This window comes from Solanum tuberosum, unplaced genomic scaffold (assembly GCF_000226075.1).
Source record: "Solanum tuberosum cultivar DM 1-3 516 R44 unplaced genomic scaffold, SolTub_3.0 scf00524, whole genome shotgun sequence".
In the NCBI taxonomy this organism is placed as follows: domain Eukaryota; kingdom Viridiplantae; phylum Streptophyta; class Magnoliopsida; order Solanales; family Solanaceae; genus Solanum; species Solanum tuberosum.
This window is the reverse complement of record NW_006239443.1, coordinates 176,855-194,122: the sequence shown is the minus strand read 5'-3', so window position 1 is coordinate 194,122 and position 17,268 is coordinate 176,855. Positions and strand designations below refer to the sequence as shown.

The window sequence follows — 17,268 nt, the reverse complement described above, 5'->3', positions numbered from 1 at the left end:
GCCTTTGAAAAAAAAAAAAAAAAAAACTCGCTAGGCCTTCAGAACAAAGGCGAATTGCACCTGGTTTGCTCCTGTTTGACTTCAATTACCATATGGAAATGGAGATCGTCATAAGGCGGGCAGCTTTATCTGATCAAGGGCCGGGGCACAAGGGTCCTAGTACTATCCAGGTGGGAACCCCCCGGTAAAGGAGACCTGTCTAGTCAAATAGGCTTTTAATAAGAAATTTGCTCATTCATTACTTATGCAATGACTTTCTTTTTCGTAGCGTCAACGTTACCTTTATATCTCCCTCGTCTAGTCACATGATGAGACCTTCATGGCCTCTGCCTTCAAGAAGGGAAAGAGGAAGAACAAGAACTGGACGAGGTAACATCCTCGCTCAAATGGAAAACCAGAGATTAATATCAGCAAATATTGCTTCTATAAGCGGTCTTAATACAGATCATCCAATGTACAAAGAATTCTTGGATTTTATGCAATCCAAGCAAGGAAAGGATAATATTCCTCCATCATAATCCACAGTTCTCCCAGATGAAGAGAGCACATAAATATTTGATCAAAACGATAAAAAAAGAGTTATACTTTTTCTAGAATATAGTGATTTGCGATGGAAAGGTATTTGGATTCAGTTTCTTATACCACACCTGCTTATCAATACATGATGCATTATGAGATGATACTCTCAGCAACAAGGTCTGGTGAATTCCAACATTTTTACCCAGCCAATTTCAAAAAGGTTTATAACTTTTCAAAAATTATTATAAAGAGAGTTATGGCTCTAGAAGAATGGGTAATGATCCCCTTAAAGGAAAGAGATTATATCCATCTAGAACAGAAGGTAGCAGTAAAATATAATTACTGGGACTATATGAATAGCTTTAATAAAGTTTTATTATATGAAAATGCTAATAAAAAGCATTCCTGGTTTATAAAAATATGCTCTCATGTTTTTAACCAACCAATTCCAAACTGATTTTGTCAATGGTAGACTTTATATGGTCCCTCAGTAAAAAATTTACCAGAACCTTACAAAAGGTTATATTCTAAATAGGTGGATATCTCCCCTAAACCTATAAGTTTAGGACAAAATAATATATCTTTAAAGGTATGTCCTTGATGTATTTTATTTTATAGAATTCTCAATCCCCTAGATTTTGAAATGGTCTGTAGAGGTTAATAAAACCTCTGAAGGATTTTCATGTTTACAGAGAATTTTTTATACAAAGTTTTGGAACAAATTAATACAAAAAGACCTTAAAGGAAAAATTCATGGTCAAGAAATCATAGATTTAATAAATACAATGATAGACAAATACCAAAATATAGAAAGATCAAAACCACATGTGGATGATCTTAGTCCATTCAAACAAATTGCAAGGAAGTTTCAAATGAAGAAATGATTAATATCCAAATCGAAAGCAATAGCCATATATATGAAGTAAAAAAGGGATTTAATGAACAATCTCGATATAGATATAAGGGATGATATATCCATGGCATCAGCTAGCCACACCAATGATGATGAAGAATCATGCATGGCAGGATAAGGACAAAGTGCTGATAGCAATGAAAAGATTGACATCGATACTCTTCTCCAAAGACTCCAAGGCCAAGTGGAAGAATCTTCCAGCAACACCGTCTACAAGGGATAAAGAAAGGTGTAAAGCAAGAAGGCCCCACAAATTGAATAATTGGGGCAATACGCCAAAAAACTTAAATAAAGTATGCCATGATAATATGTCTGGTCATATTTCTTAGTGAAAAGACCATGTTTGTTTGTCGGTCTTATCCTTTTCTTATTGGCCATTATAAATTGTGTGGGCCACCTTATCTTATCGTTTTAGATTTCTCGACCTCTATATAAGGAGGTGAATTTTTCTTTAGTGAGGTAGGTCGCAGAACCCCTCTCTCTTTTCTCTCTCTCCCCTTGTATTACTTTCCTTTGTAAAACTCTAAGTGTGTTTACTAATAAAAGCTTTCGGTTTGGTGTGTAATTCAATCCTGATTGGAGTCCAATTCCAGGTAATATTTTAGTTTATTTTTCTTTATGTACTCAGCCTAAATGATAGGCTAGACTATTTGTGTTGAGCTATAACATACTAGGTTACTATAAAAAATGGCGATTATGTCTATTGTTAAAATAGATTGAACAATTCTACTAAGGTTAATTAGTTAAAATGATCCAGGTAGATTTTTGAAAGGTTGTCGAATGAATCCGTTGGATTACCCGTTAGCGAAGAGGGCGTTAGGGCGGACTCGGATAGTAGAAGCTTTCACTTATCTTGCCAGGATTATTTATACTTGTAAAGGCACCTTGAGTAGAATTGAACGATCCGTTGAAGCATTTACTGGGACTATATGAATAGCGTTAATAAAGCCTTATTATATGAAAATGCTAATAAAAAACATTCCTGGTTTATAAAAATATTCTCTCATGTATATATATATATATAATATTTTAATTTTGAAAAAAATAATTTTCTGCTTCTACTTTTGTTGTTTTTAAAAACAAAATTTTTTAGCTTCTTTGCGACAGCAGAAAAACTGCTTTTGCTTTTATTTAAAAATAGTTTTACAGGTTTGCCAAATACCTAATTTTTCAAAAAAGTGTCAAAACAAGTGCTTCTGGGCTTCCAACAACAATGTCAAACAAATTCTTAATCTCCAATTTCAACCAGTTTTAAGACTCTTTATTTGCATTGATATAATGTATGCTCCCATATTGAAGATATGCATTACTATCTATTTTACCTCTTATATGATTTATCTATCAATTTGTAACTTTTTTTAAAAAAATAATTCTTGAGTTAAAATTTAAATTGAAATAATGGTTGTAAAACTTAAATAATAATATGTTAAAATTATTGAGATTAAGCAGGTCAAGACCCAATCCATTTTTAACCCAACTCGTTTGAGTCCAAAGTTAACTTGCGCGCATCAGGATCAAACTCGCTTTCTATTTGAATCTATTATAATATATATTCAATTTCAATCCAATCGACCTATTTGACACTTGTGCATGCCATTTAGGATAATTCGGGGTATTTTTCTTTTTTAACTCAAAATTTCTAATGTTACGTGCTGTTCACGTGCACAATATACGGACCTCATATAAATAACATCATTTTGTGGGAAATTGGTTTCAACGGAAGGAAAAAAGGGAATGGGATCGATAGACACGTCAACGAGGGCAGAGAGCGGTTCGGACCCAATTCCAACCCCTAATGGCACCGCCAATGGGCTGCACGCCGGTGAGGATCCCGTCCAGACGCCGGCGGTGGACTCCACCGGAGCTTCGGCAGAGAACGAATCCTTGAGGAAGAGGAGAGGTAGTGGTGTCCTACCGCTCGAAGTGGGTACTCGAGTAATGTGCCGCTGGAGAGACGGCAAGTACCATCCCGTTAAGGTCATTGAACGCCGGAAATTTCCCTGCGGTGGTGTTAATGACTACGAATACTATGTTCATTACACTGAATGTGAGTGATATTTATCCAGCTGAGTTTTTCATTGTTTTACTTTCTTCAATTTGGAGTGGCTAGGGTTTGTTGTTGTTTAGTACTAATTACGGCGTAATGTTAGGGAAAGTGTTCATGCTGATCTCATGCTTTCGTTCTAACTTCATTTGAGTTGATTTGGAGCAGCTAGGGTTTGGAGTTTCTTAGTTTTAGTTAAAATTTTTGATTTATTCATGTACAGCCAACAGTAGTTCATTTGACACTGAAATTTTCATTTTTTTAAAATTGAAATTTTAGAGTTGTGGTTGTTAGTACAATTTCTCATTATGGAAAAATCCTAATAGCTCAATTGGTTAGCTATTTTAGCTACTTGAACTTTTGTGTTGTTGGTGAGAGTTCGATTTCCCATCTTGTAATCACCTCCCAATTTCCCCTTCCGCTGCCCTCAATTTAAAAAAAAACACCAAAAAAGTAATAAGAAACAATTTTGCATCATGCAAGTATAAGGATGGACGAGTCAATTTCCAAAATGGCCTCTATGTTTTAAATGGTTTGACCCTTAAACTGAGCCATTGTTAATTTTAGGACTGAAGGAGTGTTCTCATTTGTTTGTTTCAAAGTAGTACCACAATTAGTTGGGGGCTTATATACTAGACATTCTTATTAAATGGCTGATTAACTGGAGGAACTCTTTATTAGTCATAATGTGAGTAATTCTCTAGCTACTCTGTATTAATTTTGAGCAGCTGAGGTCATGAATATATTCTTTTTTTGTCTGACCTAAGTTGCTATAGTGATTAATGGTTTTTTGGTTTTCATGATATGCTATTGGTTGAGCCTTCAAGCATCTTCCAGGTGTCAACAGAGGTGCTAAAACATGTATTTCTTGATAAAACTGTAATAGATTTAAGGAAAAAGGAATTTAATTTTCTTGTATGAATTCATTTGAAAGGGAAGGAAAGTTTAAAGTGAAAAGACACCACATTCCTCCCTAACTTTTGCACTTCCTCTTGTACTTAATTTGGATAAAGCCTTTCTATGTTTTCTTGTTTAACAAAAGCACAAAAACATTGTGAGTTAACTTCGTGGACTTCCTTTTCTCCATATTAGCAAGCCTGAACTATTTTGTTTGTGCACAGTTTCAATTCTGTGGCCTGTACTAGTAACAAAGAATGTCTAACTATGGGTATTTTGCTATTTGCTGATTTTTCAATGGAATAAGAATTATATTGTTTTCTTACTTTGGACAGTCAACCGGAGACTTGATGAGTGGGTTAAACTTGAACAGCTTGATCTTAATTCAGTAGAGACTGTTGTGGATGAGAAGGTCGAGGACAAGGTAATACTTGGTTAAGTTATTTGCTTGTAATTTTCTATATTTAGGCAGATATGAGATTTGTCACACCTCTGCTATAGGGTGCAGATCTGAAAGAAAATTAATATGCCGTCTCTTTTTGGGTGGGAAATTGAGGAATAGGTTGAGAGCTTCATCACTCCGCTGCATGCTACGTGTCCAATATCCATGCTTAGTTGCTTAGCTCATAGACATGCTTATTTGCAACTATTTCCTTCTCATGCTTTTTAAAAATGTTCTTTTATGTCCCAAGTGGATGTCTAAGTGGATGAGGTCCTAGTACAACATGTAGATACCAGATTCAAATTCCACCTATAACACATGCTGTATTTGCTTTTCATTGTTGTGTTTATGCATTTGTTTTTCATTGTTGCTTTTATAATTACTTTTCCCTTCATTTTTAAAAAAATAACTATTCAGTCCTTCTGTCTGATGCTTCAAGGTCTCACAACTGAAGTTTTCAGGTGACAAGTTTAAAAATGACACGCCACCAGAAACGGAAAATTGACGAGACTCATGTCGAGGTATGTTTTGTATTCTTTATATCATTTTGGACTTTGGAGGGTTATATGGATATTATTTTTCTCTTTGATGCTTTCATTGTTTACAATCTTTTATTGCCATCTTCCTTCCTTTTTCCGTCAATATTAGTACCTCTAATTGATTTACAAGCATTTCTAGTTCTAGTTGCCTATAATAGAAGAACTTTATGCTATACCAGATTTTCTTGAAAGGTTTGATAGACTGTGCTTGAGAAATATTTGTGATTTTACGTTAGGTGCAGTGGGATGGATAGATTTTCAATCAAGACATAGAAACTAGATAGTAATGGAGTTCTTTTGCCATGATAGTCGCTTTAGTAAATGTCTGAATTTGGTAAATCATTAAAATGGTGTGGTTTCCTCCCTTTTCTTTTGGGTGATTTTGTGACTGAATTAATGTTGTTAAAGACTCGCTTGATCCCTAAAGCTAGGTGAAGCATAGGTTGTGCGCTTCATTGGTGTTATCGCTCCTTAGTCTCCCAACGGTTTACAATAGTAGATATTTGCAGTAGTTATTCTTTGTAGTAGTTATTTGTAGTTTCTCATTCTAGTAGTAGTTTGCAATCTCTCATTTCAGTAACGTTAGAAAGTCATGTCCTAGTTGCTAGGGGTAGTTATCTTATAAGTATTGTATTTAAACTTTTATGTTTATCCTATGAAATCCAAGCACAAAATAGTTTTTGAGTACTTTAGCTCAAAAGATTGCGGGCTCTCTCTTAACAAACCAACACCAGAGGTTGCAAGAAGAAAATATTTGATTTCATCTTTTAGCGTCCCATAACTAGATCCATAATAGGGCTTCTCAAAAAATTAACTAGATCCATAATAGGGATCGTAACAATGTGGTACCAAAGTCGTGAGTTATGGGGGACCAAATTTAACATCAACTAGCACAATTGGTAAACATGTTTCAAGAAAAATGTGCAACCAATTTAGCTAGACAGGTTGCTTCGCTCTGATGCACTTATAAATGATTTAACAAATTCGAAGGTCGACTTTGATTCAACTGAACATACCAGCTGGAATCATGTTTGGAAGGGTAGTTTTGTTGTTCCTCGAAATACAAAGTTGGATTTCCCACAATTTAATGGCCAAAAGGACCCTTTGGCTATGTTGCTCGAACTTGCTTGGACTCTCCGAAAATGTTGCTGCACCCGAGTTGGATCCTCCAAACATGCACTATTTCTAGAGTATCCGGCACGCATTGTCAATATTTTTGAAGAGTCCGTGCAACATAGCCCTTTGGGATGGTTGAACAGACGTGAGCACTTCTTTCAACACCAATATTTTCTAGAAGAAGAAAATGTTAGAGTTGCTTCTTTTTCATTCAACACCAACAAACTCTAGAAGGAGAAATTGTTGGACTTGCTTCTTTTCACTTGGAGGGCAATGCACAAGTTTGGTTTCTTCAACTAGAGTTAGATATACCTTAACCGTCTTGGGATGAATTCAAACGTAATTGTAACCTTTGTTTTGGGGCACCAATCAAAAGTCAAAAATTGGGAGAATTGACTTAGTTATGCCAGATTGGGCCCTGGAAGATAACTCGGAGAAGTTTGAGCAATTGATTTCACGGGTTGGTACACACACTATCGCAAATAATTGAACTTTATATTAGTTAGTCTTACTGATTATATAGCAATTGAGGTTGAGTGCATAATTATCCAGATTTGGCTTCACCGATGAGTTTATCCTAACTTTATGAACGCAAGGAACAACCCATTTGTTCGCAACTGTTAGATGCTTGCAGGCCAAAGACAACTTATTTCTCACCTCAACAACATGACTGATTCGTGAAGAAACTCACTAGATTTGAAATGGAGGAAAGGCGATTTAAGGGAATTTGTTTCAATTGTGTTGAACCATTTACCCGAGGTCATCAATGCAATAAAATATTCTAGATTGACTCTATAGACTACGAGGAAGAATTTGCTGAGAAAGAAGGAAATACTATTACTTTCCACACTTAGTGCTTGAGGACAAGCGTGATTTGAAGGAGGGGACTAATGTTTTCACCCCTTGGTCTCCCAACAATTTACCGTAGTAGTTGCTCCCTCTGTTCCTAATTACTTGTCCACTTTTCCTTTTTTAGTTGTCCCTAATTACTTGTCCATTTTGACAATTCAAGAAAGGATAATTTTTTTTACCTATTATACCCTCAATTAATTGCTTTGAAAAAGGCAGTACTTTTGAAAAATCATAAGTTTTTAATTCATCCACTTTATAATTAATAGGGGTAAAATGGTAAACTCATTATGTCTATCATTGTTTTCTTAATAGGTGTGTCAATTCAAAAGTGGACAAGTAATTAGGGACAGAGGGAGTATTTGCAGTTTTTCATTCTATTAGTCGTAATTTCTATGTAGTACTTTGCAATTTCTCATTCCAATAATGTTAGGTATTCATGTCCTAGTTTCTAGGGGTAGTTATCATACAAGTATTGTATTTAAACTCTTAAGTTTATCCCATGAAATCTAAGCAGAAAATTGCTCTAGCTTTTGAGTACTTTAACTCTAGAGATTGCTCATTTTTTCTTAATGAACCAACACCATAGGTCATAGGAAGAAAACATATGATTTCATCTTGCAGCGTTCCATAATCCATGACAAAGAACTGTAACATCTAGGTTAGTTGCTAAACTATACGGTGTCAAGGCATGCACCTCTTCACCCATCGCCTGTCATTAAGAGCAATTAAATAGCAAATATAGTTGATAAAGATACATTAACTGCTAAGAAAATTTGTCACAAAATTTTCTAGTGATTAGGAATAACAAAAACTTCACAAGAAAAGTAGCTTCCATTTCCAAAGAAATATTTTGGAATTTTCCCCCTCATTTTCAAAAAAATATTTAAGTTTCATCTTTTAATCCAAACCAGAAATTTGTAATTGTTTTTGAACTATATATTCTTTCGTCTTAATAATTATTGTTTGTAGTTATATTATCTTGCATTGCGATTTATTTTTCAATTTTTCTCCATTAGCACTTTTCTTGCACAAGCCCACACTTTCCTTTGTATGCTTAAATCCCAACAAACTTTTGGCACTTCTCCGCGCTCTTTGTTTTTGACTACTTTGGACTGAGTTCTCTTGCTTAATATGAGCTAAGGCATTGTTAATCTTAGAGAATTGATCTCAGAGGAAGAACTGATGAAACACCACCTTGGCTACTTGTCTCTTTCCTTTGCTTTATTGTAGTTACTATTGATTTTTCATGTTCTTATTGCCTTAGTATTTTGCACACTCGTTTAACATAGTTCGGAAAAAGAAACGTGACCAGTAAATAAGTGAAAAAGGTAGTGTCAGCCTACTGTATCTTTTGATGGTTTAGGTGTAGTAGTTTAGTGATCTCCTAACTGCAGGAAACATCACTTGGCCTTTTTAGCCATCTCTTTTTTATATTTGCTACTTAATACCTCCTATAGATTTTCTAGTTTGATTTAATTTTTTTTCTTTATTATTAGACTTCAAAATATTTTTCTCTTTGTTTGGGGTGATCTATTTGCAAAATATGCTTTTGTTACGTTTGCAGGGCCATGAGGAGCTTGATGCGGCTAGTTTGCGAGAGCATGAAGAGTTCACAAAAGTTAAGAACATTGCTACAATAGAACTTGGAAGATATGAGATTGAAACGTGGTACTTCTCACCATTTCCTCCAGAATACAATGACTGTTCGAAACTGTTCTTTTGTGAGTTTTGTCTCAATTTTATGAAGCGCAAAGAACAGCTTCAGAGGCACATGGTGAGCTATTTCCCTGATTTTTCTTGCCTTTCTTCTTGTTGTAGAAAGAGAAAGAACTTAGGTGCACATTAAGATCACAAATTGTAAAGCTGGTCTGTATACCACACTATATTTTGAATTGGGGGGTTTTCAGTATGGGAGCAATATAGTAACTTGTGTGCTTACTGCTTTAGATGCTAAGATCTTTTGGATGATCTAGAATGTCATCTCATTTAATTTCCTCAAGTTAGTGGCACATATCCTTACTTTCTTTGGGGAGATTCCTCGTATTTGTTTGATTCTCATCTTGGGTTGCCAACCTACCGTTATACAACTGGATCAAGAGAATTACTATAGTGTCCCTTGGTAGTGTTTTCTTGGTTCTGTAGACATTCAAGGTTGTAACCATCATATCCCCATCTCATCACTTGTCCTGGTAAATAGTCCATTGTATCAGCTGTGCATTAACATTTTCATGATTGGTTGTATCTTATCTCCATCAGAGTTGAACACTGCAATGGTTGAGGAGGCCAGTTTTTAAACAATTTCCCCCACTTGTTAACCTTTGTTTTGTAAAATTCCTGATCAAAGGAATCTACTTCTGCCACCCTATTATGCTACACGATGTTCCATGTAGTAAGGGTGGGAACTTCTGTTTTTCCTTTTGGTATGTTTTACCCCTTTCACCTGAAGCATGCTGTTGTCGTTTTGTACAGTATCCTTCTGTATGTTGGGGGGCCTTACACCTTCTATTTAAGCACACAAAAGTCTTTCCTGGAAGTGCTATTCTCTATCTTTCTCTCTCTATCGTAGTTAACCTGTCCCATTTAGTAGTTTGACAATGATTATTAAGTTAAGAGTAAGATTTGGGTTTTACTCTTAGTCTCTTACCTATCTAGAAAAAAGAAGAAATAATTGGTTTTTATTCTTTTTGAGCGGTATGGGTCAAACATGAAGTCAAAGCTAGTTTTTTGAAATTCTTTAAACGTTTTGTAGAGTAAAAGAAGATACGTACCTTTTTGAGAATGAAGTTGTTGGAAGAATATTGAAGAACATAGGGAAACGGGGTTTCCCTTTAAGAGAAGTAGACTCAGTTTTGGGATCAAGTCAAAAAGAAGTAGGACAATGAAATTGCTTCACAAAGGGAATAGATATCAAATATCCACGTCTTTCACCTTCTGATACATTCATCTTCTTTTTTCTTTTCTGACTTATTTTTCTTTTATGTAGAGAAAATGCGATCTTAAGCATCCTCCAGGTGATGAGATCTATAGAAGTGGTACATTGTCAATGTTTGAGGTGAGTTCGTTGATTCTAGTACTAGTTTTCTTTGTCCTTCACACATTTATAGGAGAACTTCATGAATATGTTTTTATAGGTGTTTTATAATGTTAACGTCTGTTGGACATTTGCTTCAGGTTGATGGAAAAAAGAACAAGGTATATGGGCAAAATCTATGCTACTTGGCCAAATTGTTTCTTGATCACAAGACTCTTTATTATGATGTTGACCTGTTCCTCTTTTACGTGCTTTGTGAATGTGATGACCGAGGTTGTCATATGGTTGGTTACTTTTCAAAGGTAAATTTCAGCTTCAAGATTATATAAGGTATTTTAGTTAAGAGGTTTACAGGTTCCTTTCGTTTTCTACTATGTTGCATAGTCAGGGATGATGAACTGCATAGTCATCATGTATGTAGCCGTGAGAGTAGTTTTACCTTCAGTTCTTTTCAACTTAAGGAGATTAATCCGCTGTTGTTGAACTGTTGACTTTTCACATCACTGTGCAACTATGGAAAACTACTTTGACTTCTTTAAAAAAACAAAAAAAAAAGTTACTTTGACTTGTCAGCACTTGTTGCCATTTCATACCGAGGCTAAGTTTCTTACTAGGATAGTAGCTAGGGCAAGTTTCTAACTTGTGATCTGACAGCATTTGAGAAGCACCTGTGAGCTTCTTGCCAGAGCATTTAATGACCAATATTACCTATGCAGCCAATTTTATATTTGAACGTTCAGAAAAGTTGCATTTTGATGTATAGGTGAAGCAAAATATACTATTGTAGTGTGTTCAATCTGACCTCATTTCCTACTTTTACTTTAGATTAGCTGTAAATGGCCCATGAAACAGGATACTTTTGTTGCTTAAAAAGGACATCATCATATTTCTTGAGATTTTATCTATTTCTTAATTTCTAGGACCATCCCAAATAGTTAAAAAGGAGAGAACAAATAGTAGTTAGCTTGTATTGCTTTTGTCCTGAAAAAGGTATTGCTTTTAAGTTGCAGTGCAAAAGTTTCTTCCTATCTGTCCTAGCATTGTTGGATAGAGTTACCTACTACCTGTTGTTGTTGTTGGGAGAGTTATTTGGTACCTACTGTTGTTGGGAGGTGGTAGGTATCCCGTGGAATTACCCAAGGTGCGTGCTAGCTGATCCGTACCCCACACTTATCAAAAAAAGAAGAAGCTGCTGTGCGAATAGTGTTGTCGGATTGAAAAGAGAGAATTCATTGATGGATAAATATTCAAGAACTGTAGGACATTTAAGAATAGAGGTTGAATCAAACAAAAGCATAGTACAAGTTTTGAATTTGGAATGTTTATTGGTGTACGCCAAATTTGCGAGGCCTTTGGTTTCATGTCTGGATGGGTTTTGAAGCTTACTATCTCATTCCTCGAATGTTTGGCTACCTAAAATCCAGTCCAAATGTGACTTTTCATGTTCTGATCGAAGTTTCCTTCCATATCCTTTACCAAATGGAGGTTCTTCAGTGCCTGTTGGAAACAACTCCCCGAACACAAAATATTATCTGTCAATTTTTATTATTTTAAATTTGCTTTTCCAATAACTACTTAACACACTAAGCGTTAGTAAGTGAGATATACATTTGCTGAAAGACCCTTCTTCTAGCCAAAATTTAGACATCCTATGGCAGTGTTTTTGTATGCTTAGTCAGTTTTTTGTCGTTATTTTATCCTTATTTTCAAGGGGAGAAAACTTTGCTGTGTGGAGCAGAAATGAGTTTGATATTTAACCCAAGAACCTCCTATGGTATTGGTTTCCCCACGAGCTAAGTTAATGATTACTTTCTTTATTCTGTGCAGGAAAAGCATTCAGAAGAGTCCTATAACTTAGCCTGCATTTTGACGCTTCCACCTTATCAGAGGAAAGGATATGGGAAATTCCTGATTGCATTCTGTAAGTGCATGAACTTCACACTTTATCAAAATAATAATAATGACTTTATCAAAAGCTTATGAACTTCATAACACGTTTTCACCTGTTTCAGCAAGTGCAAGTTATGTTAATAATTTTCAAAATGAGGTTAGAGAAACATTCACTTGTATGAGTTGCATCCTTTAGGGGACCCCTTCCATTACGGATTTATCAATCAGATTAAAAAGAGGCATAAACTTTTACCTTTATTGTAATGTGTATTTGTGTCTGTGTACACATTATTAATTTGTTCTTTTTGAAAGTTATATACACATACTGTATGTGGGGTGTGTATGTGGACTTGCGTCAAACAATGACCACACGAATAATTATACCCTCTGCACTACCCTTTCTCTTGAAGTATCTCAAAGGTTAAAAACAAAATTTTGTAATTGACTGTTATTTCTTGTTTTGCTCTTTCAAGCACCAGAGTGTTGTACAGAAGGTGATGATTTTCTGGACTGTCTATTTCAATTGTTAATTTCTTCATGCTTCTGATTAGAGGAGATATATCATAATTTTCTCCTGTTGACTTATCTATTAAATATGGATATGGATTTATTGTGTGTTTATGAGAGCCAGGGACTATATGTGATGCACAAATTATTAACTGAACTTGCAATTATCATCTTAAGAAACTTCTTTTTATCTGGATTGTTGTGATACAAGATGAAGTGACGTATCATTACTTTTACCCTTATGCCTGTACTTCAAATAAATGAGCTATTTAATATAAACCTGTTGCAGCATATGAACTTTCAAAGAAAGAAGGTAAAGTGGGCACACCAGAAAGGCCGCTTTCCGACTTGGGAATGTTGAGCTATAGGGGTTACTGGACGCGTGTGCTTCTGGATATATTGAAAAAGCACAAGGGCAATATATCTATCAAGGTTTGTGTATAAAATTTTATTCGTTGTCTTCTGTTTTTCATTTATGTTTGTCTTTTTGGACTTCCATTTATGATTTAATTAGGACTAGAAGGTTGGTTCCATTTAAACCTGCCTTGGTCTGTCACCTAATGATGGATATGAATCTATAATGGATTTGTCTTTTCTGTTTTGCTTCTGCTAGGAACTAAGTGACATGACAGCCATCAAGGCAGAAGATATTTTGTCCACCCTTCAGGGTTTAGAGTTGATCCAATATCGAAAGGGGCAACATGTCATCTGCGCAGACCCGAAAGTCTTAGATCGTCATCTCAAAGCTGCTGGGCGGGGTGGCCTGGAAGTTGATGTCAGCAAATTGATATGGACTCCGTACAAGGAGCAAAACTGAGTATGTATGTATTATTTGACGTTCTTTGTATATATAGAAATTTAGCTGCTTGGGATGCACACTGATCTTCAGCAGTAGATGTAGGTCCAAGATGTTAGATTTAGAAAATCTGATCTTACTTTATAAAGGCATGTACAACTATGACCATAGTAGTTCTGTTTAAATCAGATTACAGATTATGAATCTTGAAACCCCTTAAAAGGGTTAGCGTGCAATGACTTGTTCTTATAGAGGCACTCTCTTTCAGTTCTGCTTGTTGCTTTTCATTTTCATTGGGCAGGTGCTTTGGGGCCTTTATTTATGCTTTACTCGCCACTAATAATACAGATTATATATGCTCACTTGCCATTTATTTGTGTTGTCCTGTGGTACGCAGAGTAAAATTATGATCTTTAGAGACTCCACAATCATTCGTGGTGATATTGTATTTGCTAATGATGAGGTAGCCCGCCTGCTTATGTGAAAAGTCTTTAGGGGGTAATAAGCGGTTTCAATCCATCAAGTTACTGAATGTCTCTGAATTTGGGTTTATTGCATAAGCCATAGACAGTACGTGCAAAGTCTTCAATGAATACCAGGGAATTGGCCAAGTATTACTTCACTTCCTCTTAGTTCAAGCTATTCCTTAGCGATGATTAGGTAATGTTAAATTGGAATATCAATAATTGGCAGGCGGATTTATTTTATTCCGTCAACTGAATCGCAGTTGGGTCATTTTGGTGTGCTGCGCTTTAACATTGCTCCTGTGGCAGTGAGCTGCTTTTCTAACAGCTATGAAAAGTTCAGTCAACTGGGGTGTCCACTATTGCTGTTAAATGGTTCTGCAGCAACTTTGAATCTCTCGATGAAGAGGTCAGCAAAGAAAAGTCCCTCTTCCTTAGACAGTACGTGCGAAGTCTTCAATGAATACCGGGGAATTGGCCAAGTATTACTTCACTTCCTCTTAGTTCAAGCTATTCCTTAGCGATGATTAGGTAATGTTAAATTGGAATATCAATAATTGGCAGGCGGATTTATTTTATTCCGTCAACTGAATCGCAGTTGGGTCATTTTGGTGTGCTGCGCTTTAACATTGCTCCTGTGGCAGTGAGCTGCTTTTCTAACAGCTATGAAAAGTTCAGTCAACTGGGGTGTCCACTATTGCTGTTAAATGGTTCTGCAGCAACTTTGAATCTCTCGATGAAGAGGTCAGCAAAGAAAAGTCCCTCTTCCTTCCCCTTCGGGCAAACAACTTTCTTTCTTTTGCCCTCTCTATCACCCTTTACTTTAGGGCATGGAATTTCGGAGTGAAAGAGTCCAAAAAAACAAGAAAAGAAGGCTAGGAGATGGCACTTGTAATGCTGTTGGACTTGGACCCGAGGAATGTGGCCCCACTATTTGTAAATCTTAAAGCTGATTATTGGAGTAATTTCTTTGAACAGAGAAGATCTAACCTAAGGCTGTGTTTGTCCATAGTTTTTATTCCTTGTTTAAATTATTCTTTAAGATGAATCTTTCTAGTGAATAATCTTTCTCCACTTGCAGAGTATGTGAAATGCATATCTAAATACAATGTTTTAAGTTTCAAACAAATATATGTCCAAACACTTATTAAACACCTTGAAGGTTATGAAATGAGTCACAATCAAAGAAAAATCATATACTTCCTCTGCCCCATTTTACGTGACACTTTTCGGATTTAGAAATTCAAACAAGTCTATCTTTGATCGTAAGTTTTTCATATATCTTTTTAACATTTTAAATTATCAATTATTGTGACTTATAGTACTTTTTACGTAGTTTACAAATATATAAATTTCATTTCAAAAAAATTGATTCCATGCGCAAATTCCTGATCAAATTTAAATTGTTTGACTCTTGAAAAATGAAAAGTGTCACATAAATTGAGACATGAGAGTAATACGTTTTTACCACATCATATTTAACATTTTATATTTCTCATAAATAACAAGAATGGCCCAGGTAACGCCTGCCTAGTAAAAATTATTTGACATGATTTCCTTCACTTATTTCTTTACTTTCAAAATAAGTCTTTCTTTATACCATCTTAAAAGCAGTTCTAGACTTGTAGAGATTTACATTTTGTCCCTATATTTCCAAGCAAATTAACACTACAACAAATGACCTTAATTTGGTGGAATACTGACATGCTGAATAGTACATTGATTATTTCTACTCTGCTCAGCTCCGGTTCATATTAATTGATCATCAATAAATTATAAATGAAAAATTAATTATATTAATTCATCCTTTAGAAAATTTCTTGGGAACTTTAGAAATAAATGTAAGTACTTTTAAAAAGAATTAATTGCAAGGATAATATAAGAAAAAATTAGTTAATATTTTCACGATTTAGTAAAGTGGATAACTAATATGAAATAACTATTTTTAGTAAGAAGATCAGTTAATATAAAACGGAGAGTATTGATTATTGAAATACAATTTTCCCTAAAGTTCTTTTGTGTTTTTCCTAATTATTTTTTAAGTAATTTATACAATCTAATTTCCTTGCTTTGTATTTTACTTATTACATTTAAAGAAATAAAAAGATATGTACTATTGCAAAAATTATATAGTTTCCTCATATTACAAGTAAAAATATTTATTTTTTGGTTGTCCACCCGGTGTACAAAGCCCACATTAGAGCTCTGATTAAATCCGAATCGCGCATTGCAGGACCTATTCGGAGGTGACGCTCCCAACTGGATTTTCTCCATACCCAGGCTCGAACCCGAGACCTCTGATTAAGGATTAAGGACTCCCAGTGCACCACAATCCATGTTGGTCACAAGTAAAAATATTTTGTTTGTACTATAACTTGTCTAGACAAAACCTCTCTTCTTTTTTTTTTTACTGCAAATTCGTATCACACATAGCATTTAAACTTATTTGTGAACCTCCTTTGTAACTACACTATAATATTCTTTTATGTCAATAGATTCTACAATTTATATATAATATATATAATTTTTTTAATTATATTTATTTATATAATGTAATTTTTTTACTAAAGAAATTTAATTTGTACTGCTTTGCCAACACCTAGCTCAGTCCCTCACTCAATAAGTGTACTTGTAGTATAAATTTTTTAATAAAAATGGTACTTTAAATTCATGGAGACAAAATCATTTTTACTTGTAAACTTTATCCACATAAAAAAAGGTCACTTTTTCTCTTTTACTCATAAAAGGTCTGTTAAATGGCTTCTGCTTTTAACTTCTATAAAGGAAAAAAAAAATCATAAGTAGCTTCTATGCATGCAAACATGGTCCTACTTTAATTCACTCAATTTCCAATGGAACAGTTTAATAAAGCAGACATAATTTTATTTTAAAAAAATAAATTCTATATCCAGTATTCTTTGTTTGTTTTACTTCCTCCATTCACTATTATTTATTAGTATGAATTTTGCGTGAAATAATAATTAATATGAGTATTTTATCATAATATTTATATTTATTTAGTAGATAGTTGAGTGTTGTCTTACTTTCAAGAATTCAGGCTTGTTGGTGTCTGTCGTTGTACGGACTATATTCTTGTAGTTCTAATTTTTTGTATTTGTCATCATCTGTTTATTGTGTTTAGGTTGCTGCAGTATTTTGTTGTTCATGTTCCACTGCCTGTCTTATTAGTTGTTATGATTTCTTTACTGTTTTCTTCTTTTTATAGATATGAAATTGCTGCAATTGAGTAGAGTGTCT

The 17,268-nt window shown here is 34.7% G+C and overlaps 1 protein-coding gene across 1 annotated transcript; it reads left to right on the top strand.

Moving 5' to 3' along the window:
* Positions 1-3,132: 3,132 nt before the first annotated feature.
* On the top strand, positions 3,133-13,817 carry LOC102589640 (histone acetyltransferase of the MYST family 1-like). The gene is made up of 9 exons (XM_006364901.2): positions 3,133-3,479; positions 4,709-4,797; positions 5,277-5,336; positions 8,887-9,096; positions 10,306-10,374; positions 10,494-10,655; positions 12,181-12,274; positions 13,040-13,182; positions 13,364-13,817. The coding sequence occupies exons 1-9, from the start codon at positions 3,167-3,169 to the stop codon at positions 13,565-13,567; spliced, it is 1,344 nt and encodes a 447-aa protein (XP_006364963.1). The 5' UTR covers positions 3,133-3,166; the 3' UTR covers positions 13,568-13,817.
* The last annotated feature ends 3,451 nt before the right edge of the window (positions 13,818-17,268 follow it).

Coding starts and splice junctions, on each gene's coding strand:
- LOC102589640 (XM_006364901.2), top strand. CDS start 3,167: ATGGGATCGATAGACACGTCAACGAGGGCAGAGAGCGGTTCGGACCCA. Junction 3,480..4,708: donor CTATGTTCATTACACTGAAT/GTGAGTGATATT, acceptor TACTTTGGACAG/TCAACCGGAGACTTGATGAG. Junction 10,375..10,493: donor GTACATTGTCAATGTTTGAG/GTGAGTTCGTTG, acceptor CATTTGCTTCAG/GTTGATGGAAAAAAGAACAA.